A 22349-nucleotide genomic window follows, 5' to 3' on the forward strand; every position below is an offset into this window, starting at 1 on the left:
AGAAGACACCGCTTTTAGAGCTTGTAATGGACACCCGAATATAAAGAAATCTGATACCTAAGTCTCATTATGAATTGTATTACTTTTTGCTTAGGGACGGTACTGAAAAGTATCGGCGTCCGAAGGACGTAATATACGATCCCGACGACCCGATTACTCTAGTCATAGAGGCAGCCAATCAGCTCGCGACACCAAACACTTCAGGACCCCGATACCGACCCCGCCGGCGTGGTCGACGATTTCCCTCATTCAGCGCTTATCGCTATCGACCCACTAGGGTCGATTAATTCTTTCAAATATTTTTCCTCTCAGACGACGCCCTGAGCCGAGGTTTGCGCCCAACTGGGCACCCTCAGGCCTGTTGTCTTAAACGTTGTACCGGGTGAGAGCCTTCAGCGCTCCCCATTTGTTCGGCCAAGTAGTTAATGCCATCTGCGGCAAATCTACAATAAGTCACGTCAAAAATAAAAAAATAAAAATTAAAGAATTGTATTACAACTGTATACTTGATTTTTGTTTTTATAGCACTTACTTAGGTGTCGGCTTAACGACGATACATAAATCGAAAGAATTTCGCATGGACAGGAGGAGGACCCGAGGTGTAATAGTTAACACGCTCGTCCCGGCTTGACAAGAGCTGCGGGTTCAAGTCCCGTCCGAGTCAGAAAAATGTTTTGATTAAAATTTTCTCTCACTGTATGTAATTAAATGATTAGATACAGACAATAAAACGCCGGTGGGAAATAGGCGTGAGTTTATGTATGTATGTATGTATGTATGTAGATACAGACAGCTGACAGAGACGAAGCTCTGTAGTTAAGAAGAAGTTGGTGACGTCGTAACGAATACTGAGGGGGATGAATCAGACCATGATTCTGAGAGAGAGAGAGAGAGAGAATAAAACACAAAGAAAATCATGAATTTTGCGACGGAAAGTTCCACTTGATATCATCACAGAATCATGGTCCGTATTCGTTACGATATCACTAAGACCCTGTATAGAGCTGTTGTAACCCTTTAAAGTCTTCAACTTTCATCCTTATTCCATCTGGTTCACGATTTGTGGGAATTGTATGAACTGTGCAAAGCGTTTCATTATCATAATGGCGTGTACAGTTTTAAGTGACGTTATTTAGACGCGTCGCCGACTGTACTAATTTAATGAACAGCTGAACTCGCTTAAGTTTTGAGTTGAGATTTCTACGGCCTCCAACAAAGGATGGGCGATGTTAGCGCGAACGGTTTTAAGTAATTGTTTTTGGCAGTTCTTTCTCAGAAATCAGAATCATTTATTCAACGTAATTATCATGGACAAACTTGTTGAAGGTCAATGTAACATTCTTGAATTTACGTCATTTCGCAAGGTGTTATGGCTGAGGAGAAGAAATGACAAGAAACTGCAACAGCAACACATCTTTTAAAAACCAATGAGGGTAAACATTACAAGTTATTTAATAACTAGAGGAACACATTCAATACCAGACATTTTTATTATTTAGGTAGTAATTAATCTTATAAAAAGCTTTTTTACATAATGTAAGTATTTTTTCTTACTGGATAACTACACAAGCAATTTTGTCATTTCAATGAATTATGTACATCAAAATAGACATAATTACTTAGCAACAATTTATCCTTCCACCTCAGCCTACCTCTTTAGGGATACAGGCGTGATACTATAATCTGTATAAAGCGTCTCGATGTAACGACAGTTTTTACATGGTCCGTTTACCTAACCTGACGATTTGACAGGTTCATCCTTTAACAGACGCGACTGCCAATTGATCTTTCAAAGATAAAACCAGCCCAATACAGATTAGGTCACAAACCTTCGAAATGCATTTCTCTTAAGTTTATGAACTATCCCTAATGATTTTTTTTTGTTAACAGGTGTATTACCCGGCGTTGGTGGGAGCGAGACAGCACCGCAACGGCCGTACTTCGACGACGTGTCGCCTCGGAATGTGTCGGCGGTTGTCGGGCAGTCCGCCATCTTGCGGTGTCGGGCCAAACACATCGGCAACCGGACGGTGAGTGAGCTATAAAATAAATACATAAACAACCCATATACTTCCTACTGTTGGGCACAAACTCCGATCGAACAATATATCAAATAAAGTTCCAAAAGATACTTTTTGTTAGCCGTGTGACCGGGAGTCGAACCCAGGACCTCCAGATACGCTCATCCACTAGACCACGAAGGCCGTTTACAGAACTATCATGATATTAATACCATCAACATCATCATTAATTTTAGAAACGTTCTTGTCGGTGTAGCGTTCTGGATTCTTGTCTATCAAAGGCCAATTCTTTGACTTCCTTATAAGACACGACGTTCGTCTTTTCTTTAATTTATTCCATGTAAGTTCTTCTGGTCTTTCCTTCCTCCGTTCCTTTCTATCTTCCCTTTTATGACGTTTTTAATAAATTCGTCGTGTCCTATTAAGTGTCCAATCATCATGCCTCTTCTGTCCTCAATAAAACCAATATTTGTCTTCTTTCACTAGCAAGCACTTCTTCCAACTTTCTTTTCTTTTATTCGAGACTCAACCTTTATACGGTATATCTATATTTTATTAGTTTCCATTCAGTAGGTTAATTAATAAAATATTCAAATCCAATCAAGATCTTGTCCTCAATGCGTCTCCTTACCAAACACAAAGCAATTTATCAACGTGGTGTCATAGTGCCCGGCCATAGTAAGGCCGCTGTAAATTACTATTATTACGCTCAGCGACCCAGGGGTCAATTAATGCAACATTACACGCATTGTGACCACAGCTGCGCAGGGGGTTTTATTTACACTATTATGGGGGTTTTATTTTGTTGAGCTTACTGTACCAACTTTTACACGAGCGCGCTGTAGGTCAATCATATGCAAAAACAGTATAACACCCTGAGAGTTCAGTATAATAACGCGTTCCGGGTGCTGGTGGGGCTGCCTCGTTTCTGTAGCGCATCATGGATGGACTGCTTCTACACCATCATGCGGAAACGCAGCACATCACTGGTGCGCAGGGTGCGGGCCAGCCCCAGCAGCGTCCTGAGCGTGTTTGCGAGTAGGTTTGACTGTCAGTACATCTGCCATTGTTGTATGATGCTTATATTATCTATCTATCTATCTATATCAGCCTAAATTTATATCCAATTTTGGACGTAGGCCTCATCCATGTTTTTCCATTTCCGACGATCCTGGGCTATCGACATCCAGCCATATCCTGCGTGCCGCACAATGTCGTCCTTCCATCTCATTGGTGGTCTTCCTCTCGGTCTTGTGAATGCTCGTGGGCGCCACTCTAACAATCTCCGGGTCCATCTTTCCTTGCTCATTCGAGCAATGTGTCCCGCCCATCTCCACTTGCGTTCGGCAATTACTTTTACCACATCCCTAACCTTGGTTTTAGATCGAACCCAAGTATTTCTCTTCCGGTCCCGTAAGGAAATGCCGAGCATAGCTCTTTCCATTGCTCTTTGAGCAACACGGAGATTCTCTGCGGATTTCTCAGTTAGGGTCATGGTCTCGGCTCCGTATACGAATACTGGCAGAACACATTGCTCAAAGACTCTTCGTTTTAAGTGCATTGACATCTTGCTACGTAATATACTTGCGTTAGCGCCGAAGGATGCCCACGACCGAGCGATTCGTTTCTCCACTTCTGCGGTTTGGTTTTCGCTGCCTAGCGTGATATATTATATTATTATATACCGTGATATATACGTATTATACGCATATATTATACTGACTAACAAAAAGTACTAGTAATCTTACAATTTTATTTTTATTAATTAGTAAATATAATTATTTTCCAAAATTTAATTAGTAATTATGTAATATTAATTTTATTGTATTTTAATTTTGGTTTTAATTTTGATTTTATTTTAATTTATTTTTAAAGTGTGTAATTAATTAATGTAATATGGACCATCATGTCTGAAATACATGATTTTTTTTATTATTATATATCTAAAATCACCCGATTGTCTGTAAAAACTGTGACTCCGTGCATCGGAAGGTACATTAAGCAGTTTGTTCCGCCTATGTGATTGACCTCACCAAGGCAGAGGTGGAGATGGGAGCCATCGGTACGGCAATGCAGGATGGAAGAGGCGAGTCACAGGGACCTGACAGAGGGCAGCAGTAACTGTCAGTACTATTCAGAGGCGGAGGACAGGAGTCCTAGTACGGCTTTGAAATAGAATATTCTGGGCGCCATCCCACTCGCGTTAGACAGAGTACTGCTTGGCGGAAGGCAAGAGGGAAACCACTGCCCTATTTGTCCCTAAAAAGTATGATGGAGAATGTTACACCGACAAGAGCGTGGCTCTTAAATTAGTGATGATGATGATGCTACTAACTGAAGTAAGACCGTAGGCGGTTCAATAATAACCCTGACACCAGCATTACACCTGTATCCCTGAAAGGGTAGGCAGAGATACGTAGTTTATTCCCATGTAATAGGGCGCGACCCTATTTCCATTAACCGGGTAAAGATTATGTACACCACGTGATATAAATTTTAAATATGATCCTAAAAAATATTCAAAGTCATAATGTAAAGTGGAACTCAATGGTTTAGAGTCCAAGCTTGGATTCGACCTTACTGTACCAACTTTTACACGAGCTCGCTGTGGGTCAATCATACGCAAAAACAGTATAACGCCCTGAGAGTTCAGTATAATAACGCATTCCGGGTGCTGGTGGGGCTGCCTCACAATACGAAGTCACGCATTCTCCGAACAAGACTATCCCGGATTGTTTTCCTTGTCGAATGATCGTATTTTAGTAACACCCCGTATATGTATAACTTTCACCTTAAGAAATGAACTTTAATGTCCCTTTAATTTGGGGGTATTTGCGTTCGTGAGTTTAAACCATTATTTAAGGTGAAGTAAGCTTGACACTTTATGTTTTTTTTATATCATTATTTTATGGACGTATTTAGCTTATCTTACTTACTTAGGTATATTATCTTACTTACTTAGGTATACAAGAGACGGAAGTAAACAATATAAATCGTAGGTTGTTACATACATACATAAACTCACGCCTATTTCCCACCGGGGTAAGCAGAAACTATAGAATTCCATTTGCTTCAATCCTGACACACTTCTCTTGCTTCCTCCACATTCATAAATCGTATTAAACCTTTTCTAAGGACATCGAAGGTTGTTAAGATTTATTGATGTAGGTATAATATTATGTTACTATGGTTTTATGTATAAAAAGGTAATAAACGTCAAGCAAAACTTACTTTAATCTTTTGAAGAAAACAGATGTAGAATCATTCAAATATCCCATTTCCCGTGCTCCGTAATGGCACTCGCGAATCCGCAAAAGCGGAACGCACCCAACTCACATTTGGAAAAAATAATTCCCGAGCGAAATTTCGCAAACCCTTCAGAAAAACACCTCTTTCTTTCTCGTGACGTCAGATAATCCCCTTCGAACAATATATTATAATGCATCGCGGGACACGTCACAGGGCTATTTATTTTCGGCATTGGGTTGGGCCATTAATATGGCGAGCAGTGGACCGCGGAGGGATATCGAGGACCAATGAGGACTTCGACAGTGAAAAATGATGTTTTGGAGAGTCCTGCAGGTGGTCTGCCGCAGATAAAGGGCCGGAGTGACACCCACTTGCCCGCCGCCCGGTCACGCTGCCAAGGTCGATTATTATAGACGAGCGTCCTCGGTAGCCTACTTATCTTAACAGCATTGACAGCACGAAACTAATGGCCTCAAGAACGCATAAAGTGTTTTGTTTTTATGACCACCAAGGATGCTTATATTGTTTATTAATAAACGTTTAAATTTAAATTATTTACAGAATTACACGGAATATTCCATAAACGTGGATTTCTCGATAGGAATATTTTTAATTCGTGGCATTCCGGCTACGTTCACGGAATTTGCATCAAAAAATTCGTCGGCCGCTTAGCCGTTACTTAATTTTATTATTTTAAAGGCTGTAAAGAGACTGCGGACGCTCCATCTTGCTTAATTACAGGGCCGGCTTACAGCCTCGCGCTCGCTCTAATTACGTACAAAAACAAAAACCCAACAAAGGCGGGGAATTTATTTTCTAATTTCTCAGAGTCGAGGCCCTCGAATTAAAAATATAATTCAAACGCTTATTGTCGGCGTAATTCCTAGCCAGGCGTATCTCAGCGTCGTACAGGCCTCAAATAAATAATAATTCGAACCACTTCTGAGGTCGACAACAAAAGTTGAACGTTTGATAAATCGGTGAAAGTTGGTGAGAAAATAAATCAAAGTTAATTAAAGTTATGAAAGCCTAATAATAATTCCTTTGAAAGCGATAATTGCTATCGAGGGAATGGTAATTTCTTTCAAGAAAACTAAAATCAGTAAGGTAATTGTAAGCTGAGGGATAGAAAAAGAAACGCGGAAATACGAATCACTAGAAGAGTTATAGACGCGTCCGAAATGGCGAGCAGGGTGAAGTGGAGATGGGCGGGCCGTGTAGCTAGAGTATAGGATGGACGATGGAGCGAGAGACTCCTACACTGGTACCCGCGTGACGTGACAAGACCGCGAGACAGACCAAAGCGACGATGGTGTGACGACATCGGGAACATAGCTGCCCGCACGTGGACAAGACTAGCCCATAACAAGAAAGGCTGGCAAGGGACGGCCTCCCCCATGTCTTTCCAAAAAAAGGCGTTTAAATTCTAAACCTATAGGTAAAGATCTGCTAATATTGTTATCTTAGTAAATAAATATATTGTTCAAAATTCCATAAGGGCAAGAAATAATTGTACCTACCTACATCAAATTCCAGACTCTATCTTGCGGGCATTGCGTTTACTTTGCTTCGTTCATGGACGAGTGTTCAGAGTTGTAAAGTAGAACTTCAGTGACGTCAGCGGGGGTGTTCCCCGAGAGGGGTGAAAATATTCAAAATCTGAATTCTGCAACCGAACTGATTTTTTTTTTAAATAAATGCTTTGTTGTTATTATAATTTAACTTCTTTGTAGAGAAACTAGACTGGATGTAGCTTCGACGAAGAGCTTAGTATTCTATGACTGTCACGTTATACACACATACACATACTAGCGCCCATTTCCCACCGGGGTAAATGAGACTATGGTATAGGGTACTTTCCAACTAGTCAAATCAGTTACTTTTTACTAAACGTCAATACTATGGAATTTGTATGAAAAAGCAACCTGTGACTTCATAGAAAAACGTGATAAAATGTCGCAATTATTATTACATTTTTCTTTATTAAAATTCATAAATAAGTTAAATAGAAAAAAAACCTTTTTTGACAGTTTTAAATCTGCCTTTATTTAGTGGTCAGAATTTCATCATTTGTTTTTGACATAGAACTACCCAATTCGATTTGCTTCGATACCATTGCTTCCTTCACATTCATCAATCGTTTCATATGTATGACGACGCACGCTGGTTTCAGAGTAGATCATACTAAACCTTTTTTTAAGCACATCCTCAATTTGGTCAATCTAGATCTTTCTGTGCCAGCCCTACCCACAACCTTCGCGTTATAAAATATTCCTTATTAATGTTAAAGAAGATATAATTAGCAGTTTAGTGTCGCTCCAGTGTCATAACTAGTGTCAACTCACATCTAAGCGTCGTTTTAATATGAGTGTCATGAACAACTGGAACTCACTTAGAAACTCATTATAACATTTCATATTAATGTGACTGACGTCAATGCCAGCGAAACATAAACTAACGCAAAACAAAGTCAGTGTTAACAGGCATTTTCCAGGTAACGAGGATCAAAAATAGAAGATTTTTCAATGTAATTACATCCAAAGCATGTAATTTTCTTGATTACTGAAAGACGAGTAATTTTATCTGATGTTTGTCATTGTAGAATTCTTATTAGGTACAAAACTAATGAGATCTCATTTGAATAAGTAAAGCCTAACGACATTAGGTTATTATTTAGATGACTAACTACTACGACATGCGTGGGATGATAAGCAGCATAGTATGTTAATTATGATTTCTCATAGCTTCATAACTGTATACCCAGCGCCCGCTTGGCAAACGTCAACAAGCCGTCACAAATACAAACGTGTAGATACTGTGTTTGGCTTCATTTGCAGAGGTTTTCAAGCTCTTGTTAGCGATCCACAAATCAAATGAATTTGCCGCAAGCGCTTGCGTCGCGTTCACACGTTTGTGTACGTTCTGAGTGCTCAAAAATGAGTGACATGTCGAATGAAAATATTTAAAAATTCGTTAGTGAGTCAGTCAGTAAGTGACAAAATCGGGGTTTTTGCAAATCAATAAAATTTAAAGTATAATAGCTATGACTTTGAAACTTTATACCTTTAATAAGTCCACTGCTAACTACATATCCTGAGAATTTAGTTTATCTAGTATAATTCAAACCTGAGTTACGAGGGTTCAAAAAATCGACAAAACGTTTCGAGTAAAGGTAGGTATTCTCCTGGCCTTGCGCTTTGCTTTGCTCGTCTTGGCGAAAGCACTCCCATGCCCCCAGATACTAAACGCAGGTGTGATGCTATGGTATATAATCTTATCCTTCGTCACAAGACCTTGCGAAATGACGTAGATTCAAAAAGTTAAATTGACCTTCAACAACAAGATTATCCGTGATAATTATGTTGAATCAGTGATTCTGGTTTCTGATCGAAAATAAAAATATTTGTTTTGCTCCTCAGGTATCCTGGATGAGGAAACGCGACCTCCACATCTTAACATCGCACATCTTCACATATACCGGTGACGCGCGGTTCAGCGTGCTCCACCCTGAGCCCTCGGATGACTGGGACCTTCGCATCGACTACGTCCAGCCGAGGGACGCTGGGGTTTACGAGTGCCAGGTCAACACCGAGCCCAAGATCAACATGGCTGTCATGCTTAATGTTGAAGGTAATATTTGTTTCTGTTACCTTAAGTATAGTCACACCCTAAATACTTCATACAAAGCACCTCGCTTTACACAGACACTATACACATTGACCTACGTTCATGAGGGTTGTGTAAACCTAGCTCAACTGCTGGTGGGGAGCGGAGAGTTTCCGTTCTATACGTAGTATTATTCCTTATTCTAGAGAGTATAATTATTATGCACATGACTTTCAATATAGGGACTATAGAAACGAAATTTTCCATCAATGGTGTAGGGTATTAAATGTTAAAATAATAAATTATGGAATTGTCCCGTTTTTCTTGATTACAATTCGTAAATAAGTTAAAAAGAACCTACCTAAAGCGAGGAGCGGTTTTGAAGCGGGAAGAGGATTTCAGTTCAGAATACTAGTAATTTCCACGGATTGCATTATAGCACGCCTCTAAACCGACAAGTCCATGCCATGAAATAAGGCTTAGTGTCACAATGGGACTTTACTACGATAAGGTTCTCAATGTGACAGTTCAACAGATGCGAACGTCAATTCTGTTAGCTGCGCTAAATTACGATCACACACCTGCCTCAATTTCAGGTTAGCTTAGGTCAATATAATTTAGATTAAAGTCTGCCTCTGGGACAGTAGGAAAAAAGTACCTGCAACAAGTTTTAAGTAAACTATAGAAAAAATAATCTGATACTAAACTTCAACCACACAGTCGAATATGACCTATAAAATAATAAACGTCAAGGCACCAGGCTGCATGATAACCGCGCCGCGCACGGCGCGAATTATATCGAGCGCTTCGACCAATAAACGATACGAATGCTATCTACATAGACGGACGTCAAACGGCTATTGGTTGAAGGCTTCGATATAATTCGCGCCTGACGCGGCACGGTTGCCGTGCAGAACCTACAGGAGACTATAAAATGCAGGTGGCGCAGTCAGAAGGCGCATTGCAAGAAACAAATGAAAGATTAAACCTAAACTAGGTCAAACCGAACCTGTATTCGGCACAAGTCGCGCAATGAAGGTGAATGTCCCAAACAGCGACTCTTATAAGAAACTAGGACTTAATTAGGATGGAAGGTGGAGATTTACGATCGCCGCGACACCAGCGCAAGATAAAGGACAGCAATAAAACGACAGACAACAAAAACATCTTCCTTATAATTACTGAGATACTATTCATGAAAGGTGAGCGCCAATTTAAATATTCCTCAGATTTGTTATTCACAATACGCCTGTACTTTACACTTATTTGAATTGTAAATTAGATACAAAGCACCAAGTTATACTGGCTGATTTCCACCTTATATAACATTTTAGGAAATATAAAAGCTAAATTTAAATTAATCACAAGAACTCCAATCTCGCAAACAAAAATAAAGTTAATTAGCGAAGTATGCAGCCAGTCGGAGTTTATAATAAACTTTTTTCGAAGCGAATTATCTTGCGAACTTCAAACAACTTCATTGTAATCTAATTCATATTTCGTTTATTACTTAATTTTAATTTTCATTTGGAACTTCGCTTCGTGCAAATATAATTAGCGGTTTATTACACCATCTTTGTAGAAATTCCTAAGGTGACTCAAACTTCATACCACTAAAACCAGAATATCCCTTATCAATCTTCTTGGGCGAAAGAAAGCCATATTTAACGCTTGACATATTATATACAAACAAGTAAAATTTACTTTTAAAAAATATGCATCTAATTCTTATATCATATACATTTTATGCGCAGTAAACGGTAATCAAAGAAACATGTGAACATTGCTTAAAATGAAAAAAAAAAATATCACCGAAAACTCGCCACGATTCAATTTTGCGGAGACTTCAGCCTTAACTCAAATCTTTTTCTAAAAACCTTAAATACGCTTTAATATTTTGCTACTATTTACCATTCAGAAAAGCGCTCAAAAACTCATCTAACTGATGACAAAACATGGTAATATTACCGGAAATATCGGTGATACCCGTGTAAAACAAGTCTCTAATATGGGGTATCCATCGACGGCACAACCAAGTAGATGCCAAATATTTTAGTTTTTGTGCAAATATGCTCTGGCAGCTAGCTGAGGTAATGTAAGCCACATGAACCAAGAGCGGTGGGCCAATATAGTCACTACCTCAGGATTACTATCTTTGTACCGGACTAATTGGCGGCTAAAGTCACCGACATAGCTCGGAGAATTGCAAAACTTAAGTGGCAGTGGGCAGGAAACATAGCGAGGAGAACCGATGGCAGCTGGGGCGGAAAGGTTCTAGAATGGCAACCACGTGTCGGACGACGCTCAGTGGGTAGGCCCGCTACAAGTTCACCGAATCGTGAGGATGAAGGAGAGGAGTTTCTCCAACAGTGGGACAATATTGGCTAGCAATAGAAATAAAAAATAGCTGAGATAAGAAGGGACGAAGTAAAGTGGGATACACGTCATGCATTCTTATTGAACACGTCAAAATCTCACGGGAGCAGTCGTAAATTTGATCCATTAGTCAGATGTCTCGACAGAACCCGTCCATCTGGAGTATAGAGGATGTATCGTCGATGGAGCTTCTAATGCCCTCTGTAGTGAGGGACGGAGGGCGAGGAGGGTCGTAATATGGCATTCATCTGTCATCGTATTAGCGAACTGATGTTGCGATACAAAGGGATAAAATCCTTCTGCGCACTATTAATTTTATGATAAAACTGGCTTAAGCAATATATAAAGACTGATAATAACAGGAATAAAATAAAATTGCTAGTAATTAAATAAGTTATGAAAATTATAATAAAGTCTAAATCTGTATAAATAACAAGTTCTTTGTTTAAATAACGTAGTTTTTGATCAATCAGTTCAGATGCGAATTTGTAAATACGAAAGTGTTTGCACAAGTATAAACTATAACTAGCCTCTAAAATAAATCAAATAAAATAGAAAATAAATATTTAAATATTATTTATAAGAAAATAATAATAATTTCAGTAAAACAACTAAATAACAAAAAATACAATAAAATTATCCAGTCGTTCTATAAATAATATGTAGTTTTAAAAATGGAATCTCGCGTTTGAAATAAATAAGGTTTTATTCATTGTTTTAAGTTTACGCGGTTATTATCATAATTGAAACGCATAATAAGGTAAGGTTTTATTATCATCAAGCAATGATTAAATGTAAAAAGAACATTGTTTGGTTGAATACGTTTATAACGATCGTGGAGTGCACACGTATTGCGCGAAACGAAATGCCCAAATTGCCCAATTGCACGGAAAGGAACGTTTTCTGCTTATTTTCACATTTTAATGCACAAAATAATATTATACCCAGGGGCTACTACTATATTAAAATTTACATTAACAAATTGACACATATGCATTTATGTACATACATTGGGAATGTCTTTATAAAAGGTTCAGTACGATTAACTAAGACAGGGCGCGCAAGTATCGTATGAAACGATTGACGAAGAAAGAGGAACCAAGAGAAGTATGTAAACAGGCGCAATATCTCAAGGTAGCATTTTTTTTAGTATGAATAGTCATATTTTACAAATATTCAAATACTTCTCTATTCTAAGATAAATTGTAAGGTTATGTCATATAACGTGAACTTTACAATCAAGGAAATTAAACTTCTAAAGATTCAAACGCCTATTAAATGGCATTTAAAACCGAATGAATGAAGAGATTAATGTAACCCCAAATGGAAAATATAATGAAATTTCGGTGAACATAACACTGGGTAGGCCGTTATTTAATCAAAAATTGATTACCGTCCCATTCAAATCAGAGATTGCTATTCAGCTAATGAATGATCAAAGAAAAGGTCTGGAATTAAATATGGATGTTCATAGGTTTCCCTGAGCCTCACTGTTGTGAATAATTTACATGCTTCCACGTCGCGCCGGATAAACATAAATAAAATTTAACTCTTTCAAACTGTACTTTGGTTCATCGATTGTGTTTCATGAATTCGTGTCGGCCTTAATAATTTACATTTCCTTAATAATATTTTCATCACAAACACTTTGTGCGTAAACGTCTGGCCTTTGCGGCTTTCCTTGATGTTTACGAATATTTTATTAGCTATCTTGTGTTTAACTTCTAGACACAATTTCCAATGTAAGTAATTTATCTTTATTGAATTTCTAATCAAATCTTGTTGTGGTCTCTTTGAAGTTAATTTTGTTTAGATTGTTTCAATTCTGCTCGAGAAGTGTTATGACGATGGAAGTACAATACTCCCCATACATTGTGATAACAGTAAAAACATTTCAGACACATCATACAGCAGTACGATACAAAACATTCAACGTTATTAGAATTCAAGTAGATTTGATTTTCTTCGTATAGCCATTCAGACATTTAATTCCAAATTTAAAACTAATATTTTTTAATGTAAAGGGTTTCAATCGTTCTATTTTTAAATTTATTTGAAATACGAATGGTTAGTGATTCGAGAGTCCATTCAAATAATATGTAATAATATAAATTACGGCATTAAATATGGCGGCAACAAGATGGCAGCTCTAAACGTAATGTATTCTATGTAAGTGTGTAATATGAAGTGTTCTTATTTTAACACTCCGTCTTTGATGGAGTCACGAAGCGACGCTAATGGTTCAGTCTATTTTTTCTCAAAGTATTAACATTCCCGTCAGTGTGGGACCATCTCCGCTAGAATACAAAGGTAAATAAAAATAATACTGTATTTTGTTTAGGTAGACTCATAAATTGCGAGGTACTATCGCAGTTTGAGATTTCTTAAAGAGGTTTCTGGAAAAAATACCTTTCCGAAGAATAAAAGATGAAAGAAATGTCTCTCACTTAAAAGTAGTGTCTTTATAATTTTTTTTTTAAATCCATGCCATTAGATTATGCCTTTGTACGTACCTACTATTGTTATTTTCTTCTCTTTTTATGCGGAGATACTTTTCACGTCACACGAGAAAATTGGTTTACCTGTTTAACCTATAAAATGACAGGGCTGATTACGACATTATTTTGTCATATTTATAGAATAAGGACCCAATTTCCTTCCATTATGCACGAGGCTATAATTTCACCGTGTAACAAAGTACTCAACGAGTAGGTTATGTATGTTCCGCTAAACTTATATGTATTAGTTTATGTAGACTAAGCCACGCAAATCATTATCATTTTTTAAAAGACTGTTAAGAAGTTCATTTTTACGGTATTCTCAAGATAATATTTTATAGTATGGAAACTTACAAGTTTTAGCCACCCTCAACAACAAACCAACGCAGTTAGCGTGTTTACAGTGACAGATACACGTTACCGTGAACGACCGTCAAGTAGAATCAGGTTTTCTGACAGCGCTTTATTTCGTTCGCCGATAGTAATGGCTCATTTATTAGTACACGCTCCACTAGGATACATCCTCTCAAATTCAGCGGCCAATTACAGCGCTTGTTATGCTGAAAAATGTCCGTCGGTTCACTGTGCACGTTTTTGCTACGCAACTATAAATTGTAGAAACTCTTTCCTTTTCATTGAGTTCTCGCTCCCGTTTTTTCGCCTCATTTTGCAGATGGCCAGATGAATTTTAATGCAGCATTTTCGAGATAACAATATTAAAGCTCCCTTTTCAAAGTACTCGCACATATTTATGTATTTCGTATCATTTTGCTAAAAGCATTTGCGGAGTTTTGTAGTCGTGATAATTTAACTCGGTTCAGTTCGAACTGTACGTATATTATGCTTTTAAATGCGGTCGTTAGATTTTAGTTTTGCTGTATAGAAGCAACTTCTAATTTTAATTTGCTTAAAATTCCGGCTCCTATTACGAAAACAGTGCCTTATTGTTAAAAGTTTGCTTGGATCGTTTCCAGAAGTCTCTGTAATCGAATACAGAGTAGCACATACCTGTGTACTCTCGGAGTAGATCAACAAGAGATAGTGAAATTTGAGAGGTCGGAACTGTCGGCGGGCCACGAAGGCGACATTATTCAAGCCGCGGCAATATTTTAACTCTTCCGTCTTCGTTGCCGGTTATTAGGGCCGCGTGTTTGGTATTCCTCAGTACAGCCCTTCCTAAGCAGTTGTCTTGTGAATTCCAGATGACTCCCTCCCCGCGACCCCGGCCCCGCCCCGCTCCTCAGGTACTTCAATTCCTTCTCTTTAATTAACATTCTTCATTCATGTTTCACTAGTACTTAGCGTTCATCTGCTTTCGTAAGTAGCTTAGTTCTCGTCTGTTTGTAGACGGGACTTCATATCATTGAGTGTGTTTGAGTTCTTAGGTAGATTAGTTGGCGTGACATTCGTTTATAGAGCGCTAATGAAAAGCATTGCTTTCGTAATGTTTCGTTCATTATATATTTAAGTAATCATCCAAAACTTATCCTTGCGAGATTAAATGACATAATCGATGTTGTAGGTATATAAAAAGCACGTATGTATGAAAATATTGCGTGGATGTATTAACAATTAGGGATTCAAAAGACTTCTTATTAGCCCGGGAGTAAAGTTGAACAATTTGCGTAATTTGGCCGGAAGCAAATCACGCCCCATTATCCGCGTGAACTTGCTCGCTGCTACTACCTACATCATTATAATAATTATATACCATTTTGTTTATCATTTTTGGGTATCTTTAGTAATAATACATTAGATATGGAACATGATACGTCCTATTGTGAGATATATAGCATGAAACACGACAGAAATATTCCACAAAGACAGAGGTTGTGTTTATATCAGTGTTTAAATACCGATTCAAGGATTCTATGTTAGCGGTTTAAAGACTAATTAAATAATTCCAAGACCCGAATTGCTTTGTTTCAATCAAGGCAGTTGTATTAAGTAATTAGGTTACTTGTTGAACTTTCCCAATCGCCTCTAAAATAGAAACAATCTCAACAATCTGAATACAGAAATACTTAGATTTAATTAGAGAGTTATTTAGAACAGACAGTATTAGTCCGAGGACATTTTGTAGCTTAAACATACGAGACTAGGATTTGGATTCGAGTCCAGTACGCATGTGCGATCTTCCTCACTGTACGACTCGTGCGATATCGAAGCAATACACGAAAAAAAAAAAACATTGAAACGCAGAGTAAAATATACTTTTTCGAAACATCCGAACGTTTTTCATAGAATTTGTATGAAATAATGACTTATGACGAACTTTTTGCTACATTTTGATATGAACAGGCACTTTTTGGGCGAGCTCGCTCCATCTTAGGCGTAGTCAATGCCTTCGGGCAAGTCTGGGGCCACGAGCAAACCCATCAAAGGTAAAAAAAAATGTAGTTCAATAATAGCAACCTTACCCCAATATTGCCAAATGCGATATTGGATCGCGCTGCGAGGGAAGACGGTAAATCTCGCATTCCTAATGCTGGAGTTAGCATGCGTCTCACGCTCGTGCAGTGTCCAAGACCAAAGGAATTTAAGATTTAGAATAGTGTTATTTTAAAGTGCATTTTTGTTTGTTGCAGCGGCGGCAGCGACCATCTGGGGTTCGCAGGACGTGTATGTGAAGAAGGGTAGCACGATATCTCTGACTTGCTCAGTCAACGTGCACTCGACGCCGCCTTCGAGCGCATCTGTCTTATGGTAATGTTTATTCTCGGCCATCGACGATACCTCCAGTCTCCTAATATAAAAAAAAACCCACGACGGTAAAAGTTTCATCGAAAAAGAATAAAATAACACAAAACCCCCGACTTAACCCAATTAATATGTAACGAAATATTATATAAGACCTAAAAATACTTTCTAAAAAAGAGTTGATATCTCGAGACGTCGGTAATAGATATACTTAAGTACCTAAACAATGAATATGGATGTTTACAGTTTTTTCCTAACGTGTCTGTTTCTCGAAGATATACTTAAATGTAGCGATAATAATTTTACCATAATACATAACCGAGGAATATCCGTCGGGGGCTGCCTTTTCTATATAAAATTTCTACGAAAATGTAATTATAGGTACTCATAAGTGTATTTTATATCGTCGTTAAACATCAACAATTCTTCAATAATTGTATTCACGTCACTAGAAAAACTTTAGCTGGGTTAATGGCTAATAGATCAGATATAACAAGCGCGACAACGTGCGAAAAATCGCGACCTGTTTAGTGACCTATCGGCGTGTTTAGGATCCTGAGTGAGCCAATCTGAATGCCCACACCCACTAATCATAGCTAGTCAAGTTAAAAACGAAAAATCAAACTTGACAGGCGTCTATTTGGTTGTATCGTCGATGTTCTCAGCTTATTGCCAGCGACGAGAGCTGTTTGAGCTCAGTTTCAAACGGATTTCTAAAGAGTGCAGTCAAGCAGGGTTGTATCTGTTTATGTATAATAAAGACTAAGTTCTACTTGAAGTCGCAGTATACTAGGCAATAAGTGGTTATAGTCATCTTAATATGCTTAGTAAAGTTTCTAGCGCTGCTTCGTCTTTCCAGCTATAACACTTATGAAAGATAACACGGTTAAACTATGTTTTTAGCTTCGGGTTATATAGGGTTACTCGTTTTAAAAGAAGTGGATACGCTATCTTGCTTTAACTAGCCATAGAGGTGGTTAATCGACTCGCGATAATAAACACATTAGGAATGACCCCGCCGGCATTGTCGACGATTTCCCTCATTCAGCGTATATCGCACCGATATCGATGATTCGTGCGTCGGAAGGCACGTTAAGCCGTTGGTCCTGGTTACTACTAACATAACATGAGCCATGTCAGGGGCAATAGTAACCCTGATCCAAGGTTAATGAGGTTGGTAATTCACCTCACAACCCACACGACAGAAGAAGAAGGAGCGCATATCGCTATTGGCCCACTAGGGTCGATAAATTCTTTAAAATAAAGTCGTCTCAGACGAACCCCTGAGCCGAAGTTCGCGCTCAACTGGGCACCCTCAAGCCTGTTGTATTGAATTTTGTACCGGGTGAGAGCCGTTTGCACTCCCCATTTGTCCGACCAAGTAGTTACGCTTATGTTTGCCATATGTAAAATGAAATACGTTTGCCATACCATAAACAAAAAAGGTATCTTGCATTACTGCAAATTCCGATGACAAAATATCCAAGGAACTGTTCAATACAAAATGTCAATCAAAACCCTTACACGTACTTCTATTAGAGTAATCATGATACATACATAAACAGCCTATATACGTCCCACTGCTGGGCACAGGCCTCCCCTCAATCAACCGGAGGGGGTATCGAGCATACTCCACCATGCTGCTCCAATGCGGGTTGGTGGAGGTGTTTTTACGGCTAATAGCCAGGACCAACGTCTTAACTTGCCCTCCGAAGCACGGAATCATCTTACTTGTTCGGACAATCAGGTGATTCAAGCCTGAAAAGTCCTTACCAAACAAAGGACTCACAAAGTCTCACAAAGTGATTTCGACAATGTCCCCAACGGGAATCGAACCCGGACCTCCGGATCGTGAGCCTAACGCTCTAACCACTAGACCACAGAGGCTGTCTAGAGCTTCTGTACCTTTATTTATACCATTGGACCCACGTATATAAATAAGCAGATTATTTAATGTAGGTAGTACGTATCCATAAATTATCACTTTACTTTTGTTGCCGACTGTGTAGTACCGTTCTACGAAAATACTATTAAATTTAGCTGTTCTATTTTAGATGAGATACACGTTCAGTGAATAGTTTAGGCAATTTATAGTTCCCCCGAGGTCAATTAGTGGAAGTTAGCGATGACGTCACCCAAAAATTATACCTAGTCTAACATGCTAGTATAACGACATAACGTTGTCGCGTTATAACACTGTTATTGGTTGCAAAGAGAAATGACAAAAAGAGATGTATGAAACATCCATTTTGAAAAGAAATGATTTTGTGTCAAGCGTCTTTTTTCGCTCTTTAATCATATTATATGATATACAGTTCTGTATGTGAGAGCATGGTAGCCCAGTTAGTAGAACGTTTACCTCTCACTTTGAGATCGCAGGTTCGAATCCAGCAAACCTAAACCAATGATTGTCGAATTTGTTTTCGAATTCATATTTGGATTAAGTATAAATGATTATCACACTGATGACGTAAGCGGAGTTCAGGTTACGTAAGCGGAGCCTGTGAATATATAGTAGGGTACATATTTCTGGATCGTTCTTCATATTTATGTATACTGCGTGCTCACTAGCAACACGTATTAGTTTATTGATGAAGCAAAGACAGTTCAATTTCTGAATTAATTTTCTGCATTCTTAGCTAAAGTGTAGACTACATATCCTTATAGACTGCTCAATTCGATCGACAAAACCTATCTAGGTACTGTCGCTTTATTTATCTTTTCTCTTGCTTTATTTAAGAGCTGCGCTCTTGTCGGTGGAGTAATCGCCATTCCTCTCTTCTTCCCGCCAAATCCTTCACCTCCTGATACGACACGACCTGCACCTTCTCTTTTATTTGTTTCATAAATGTTCTCCTTAGTCTACCCCTTCCTCTCTTCCCTTCAATCTATCTATTTATCTTTTAGTGATCACGCGTTCAACAAAACTAACCAATCCCAACAGGTACCACGGCAACTCAGTGGTGGACTTCGACTCCCCTCGCGGGGGGATCAGCTTGGAGACGGAAAAGACAGAGGGAGGCACCACCAGCAAACTGCTGGTTACCAAGGCCGCCCTCACCGACTCCGGCAACTACACCTGCGTGCCCAACAACGCGCACCCCGCCTCCGTCTCTGTGCACGTGCTCAATGGTAAGTGCTGTCACACTTTTAGTTCATGAGAACTCCATAAAAGACACTAGTCTCAACAGACTAGATGTTGTTTTTATGATGAATGTTGTATTCACTTGTAATTGGCGAAAGGTGAAAATCTACACGACTTGCATCCGTCCGATTATGACCTATGCAGGGGTAGTTGTCGCTCACGCGAGTCCCTCTCAAATCCACCGTCTACAGGTAATACAAAATCGTTTCATGCGGAAAGCCACGGGAGCTCCGTGGCTCCTTCGCAATGAAAATCTGCACATTGACCTAGGTCTGCCAACCATTGCCCAATGGCTCAAATTAGCTTCAAAACGTTTTTTCGATTCTGCTCCGCACCACCCAAATCCCCTGGTAGTTGCGGCTTCCGAATACATCCCGCTTAGGGATGGCACTGAAAAGTATCGGCGTCCGAAGGACGTAATATACGATTCCGACGACCCCATTACTCTAGCCATAGAGACACCAAACACTTCAGGACCCCGATACCGACCCCGCCGGCGTGGTCGACGATTTCCCTCAATCAGCGCTTATCGCTATTAACTTTTTCAAATATTTTTCCTCTCAGATGACGCAACGCCCTGACTCAGGGCCCCTGAGCCGAAGTTCGCACCCAACTGGGCACCCTCAGGCCTGTTGTCTTAAACGTTGTACCGGGTGAGAGCCTTTAGCGCTCCCCATTTGTCCGGTAAAGTAGTTAATGCCATCTGCGGAAAATCTACAATAAGTCACGTCAAAAAAAGTGTGCTTTTTATCATCATTTATAGTATCACACCTATATCCTTAAAGGTGTAGGCAGAGGTAAATAGTATATATACGCCTATTCCTCGCCAACCACGTTTGAGACTGATGTAAGCTTAAACCAAAACCATCACCATATACCATCAACCTAACCTAACCTTAACCTTAACTTAAGCTTTTATCATCATTATAGAACTAACTTTTTATTTGTTTGACCTGTAGGCGAGCACCCAGCAGCGATGCAGACCAGCAACAGAGCGTCGTCATACCTCACGTCGCAGCTGAGCTGCGCACTTGCGACATACCTGCTCACTTCCACCTTCTGCAGATGATCGGCTTGAACCGTCGGCTTGGACACACTGTCGGCTTGCCACTGTCGGCTTTGCCGCACTGACGGCTTCCCGACACTTTAGGCTTGGCGACAATGGCGGCTTAGCCACATTGTCGGCTTGGCTGAGCGGAGGTGGGGCTTTTAGTTTTTTTAAGTTTTAATCAGGATTTGAGGATGTGTTAGAATTACAATAAGATGGGACAATTATAAAACTGAACTGTTAACTGTGAAATAAAATTTTGTGGTGACATTTTTGTTTGTTCATAGACAATTTAATGGGTATGATGTTTGTTTGTTAAACAATATTTGTTTCAGGGTTGAGGAATAATAAGTGTTTAAATTCGTATGATATTGTAGTGTAATCGAGCAAGGATTTGAATAATCTGGATTTCCATAGTCAACGATCGAACACAACATTCAAAGGTCACAATAATATTGCAGACTGATTTATTTTTTAATTAACACATGTCAATTTGTTACTCACCTTTCTGTAACATAAAACGCTACCAAATTAGGTTGTGAATTCATCAGTTTTATAGAATTAAATATTATCTTTCATTCAAATTAAATATTTCCTTGTGTACTTAAAATTATTTTGACTTAATTAATACTTCAATAATATCCAATAAACAAAAGCTTCAACCTCCTATACTTATTATTATAGGTAATATTTGTTTATATTATATAAAATAGGCTTAAAATAAATCGTTAGAAGATTGTTATGATATAATTGAGAAACGAAGTGCGAGTGAATACTGCAATTACCTTATTAAGAATTAATTTATAATTATAATGCTAATGATTTTATTCAAAAAATTGTTTTATCATTTAAATTTAAAATAATGTATATTTTGTATATAATATTTACATTCCAATTTGGTTGAAAAATGAAGGTCAAGTCTTTCTTTTAAGTAAACGCTGAGATTTTGTACGATAATGAAGTTTTGCTCATTGACTTTAATTATATAATTATCGCACATGTTTATTTAATTTGACTGATTTTCGTCCGAAGAGGTCCTCAGTAGGTTATAAATTGACGGTTTGTAAATAGTTACACTAAATTATACGTAAATGTAGAATATAAAGTTTATATCAGACACAATGTACATATTTCGGATTATTGTAAATATATGTGAGTTTATTTATTAAATAGGTTCTAATTAAGTAGTCGTTACCATTCGCGTGGTGAAAAATGTTTCCGTTTTGTTCTTAGAACAACTTCGACCTGGTTTCGTCAGAAGCGAACGTTTCGAAATATTATTTGAAATTGTTAGGCGTGGTACACATGCATTGAATAAATTACGCGTGCGAAGGCTAAACTCGCGTGTTGCGGCTGAAACCGCAAAAACTTTCCGTGCACGTCCCGAGTCTTACCTGCGAGTCGAAATGTCAAATAAGTTTGCAGAACCGCCGAAGTTAACGTAAGCCAAGCCTACGTTCGCGCGAGTTTACCGATCGGCTTCGCAACTTTGATGCTCGACAGCAGCGGCTTATGGTATTACCGCGTCGATACTTCTGACGAGGCCAGATCGCCAATGTAATTATTAGGAAATAACGACAAATAAATGAATTTTTAAAAGAATCTATCGACTGTTTTCCATTTAAATTTTATGTGTAAACGATTCGCGCAGAATAGCATTTAATTTTTCTGTTAATCTGGCTTCACGCCGGCTGAGCCCGTGGCGC

At 38.7% G+C, this 22349-nt stretch overlaps 1 protein-coding gene across 1 annotated transcript; it reads left to right on the forward strand.

The window, feature by feature from the left end:
- Positions 1-1103: 1103 nt before the first annotated feature.
- Positions 1104-22349, forward strand: LOC126370780 (T-lymphocyte activation antigen CD86-like). The gene is made up of 6 exons (XM_050015804.1): positions 1104-1110; positions 1891-2030; positions 8690-8900; positions 16339-16456; positions 19395-19582; positions 20555-22349. The coding sequence occupies exons 1-6, from the start codon at positions 1104-1106 to the stop codon at positions 20662-20664; spliced, it is 774 nt and encodes a 257-aa protein (XP_049871761.1). The 3' UTR covers positions 20665-22349.

The sequence above is a fragment of the Pectinophora gossypiella genome, chromosome 11 (genome assembly GCF_024362695.1).
Source record: "Pectinophora gossypiella chromosome 11, ilPecGoss1.1, whole genome shotgun sequence".
NCBI classification, from domain to species: Eukaryota; Metazoa; Arthropoda; class Insecta; order Lepidoptera; family Gelechiidae; genus Pectinophora; species Pectinophora gossypiella.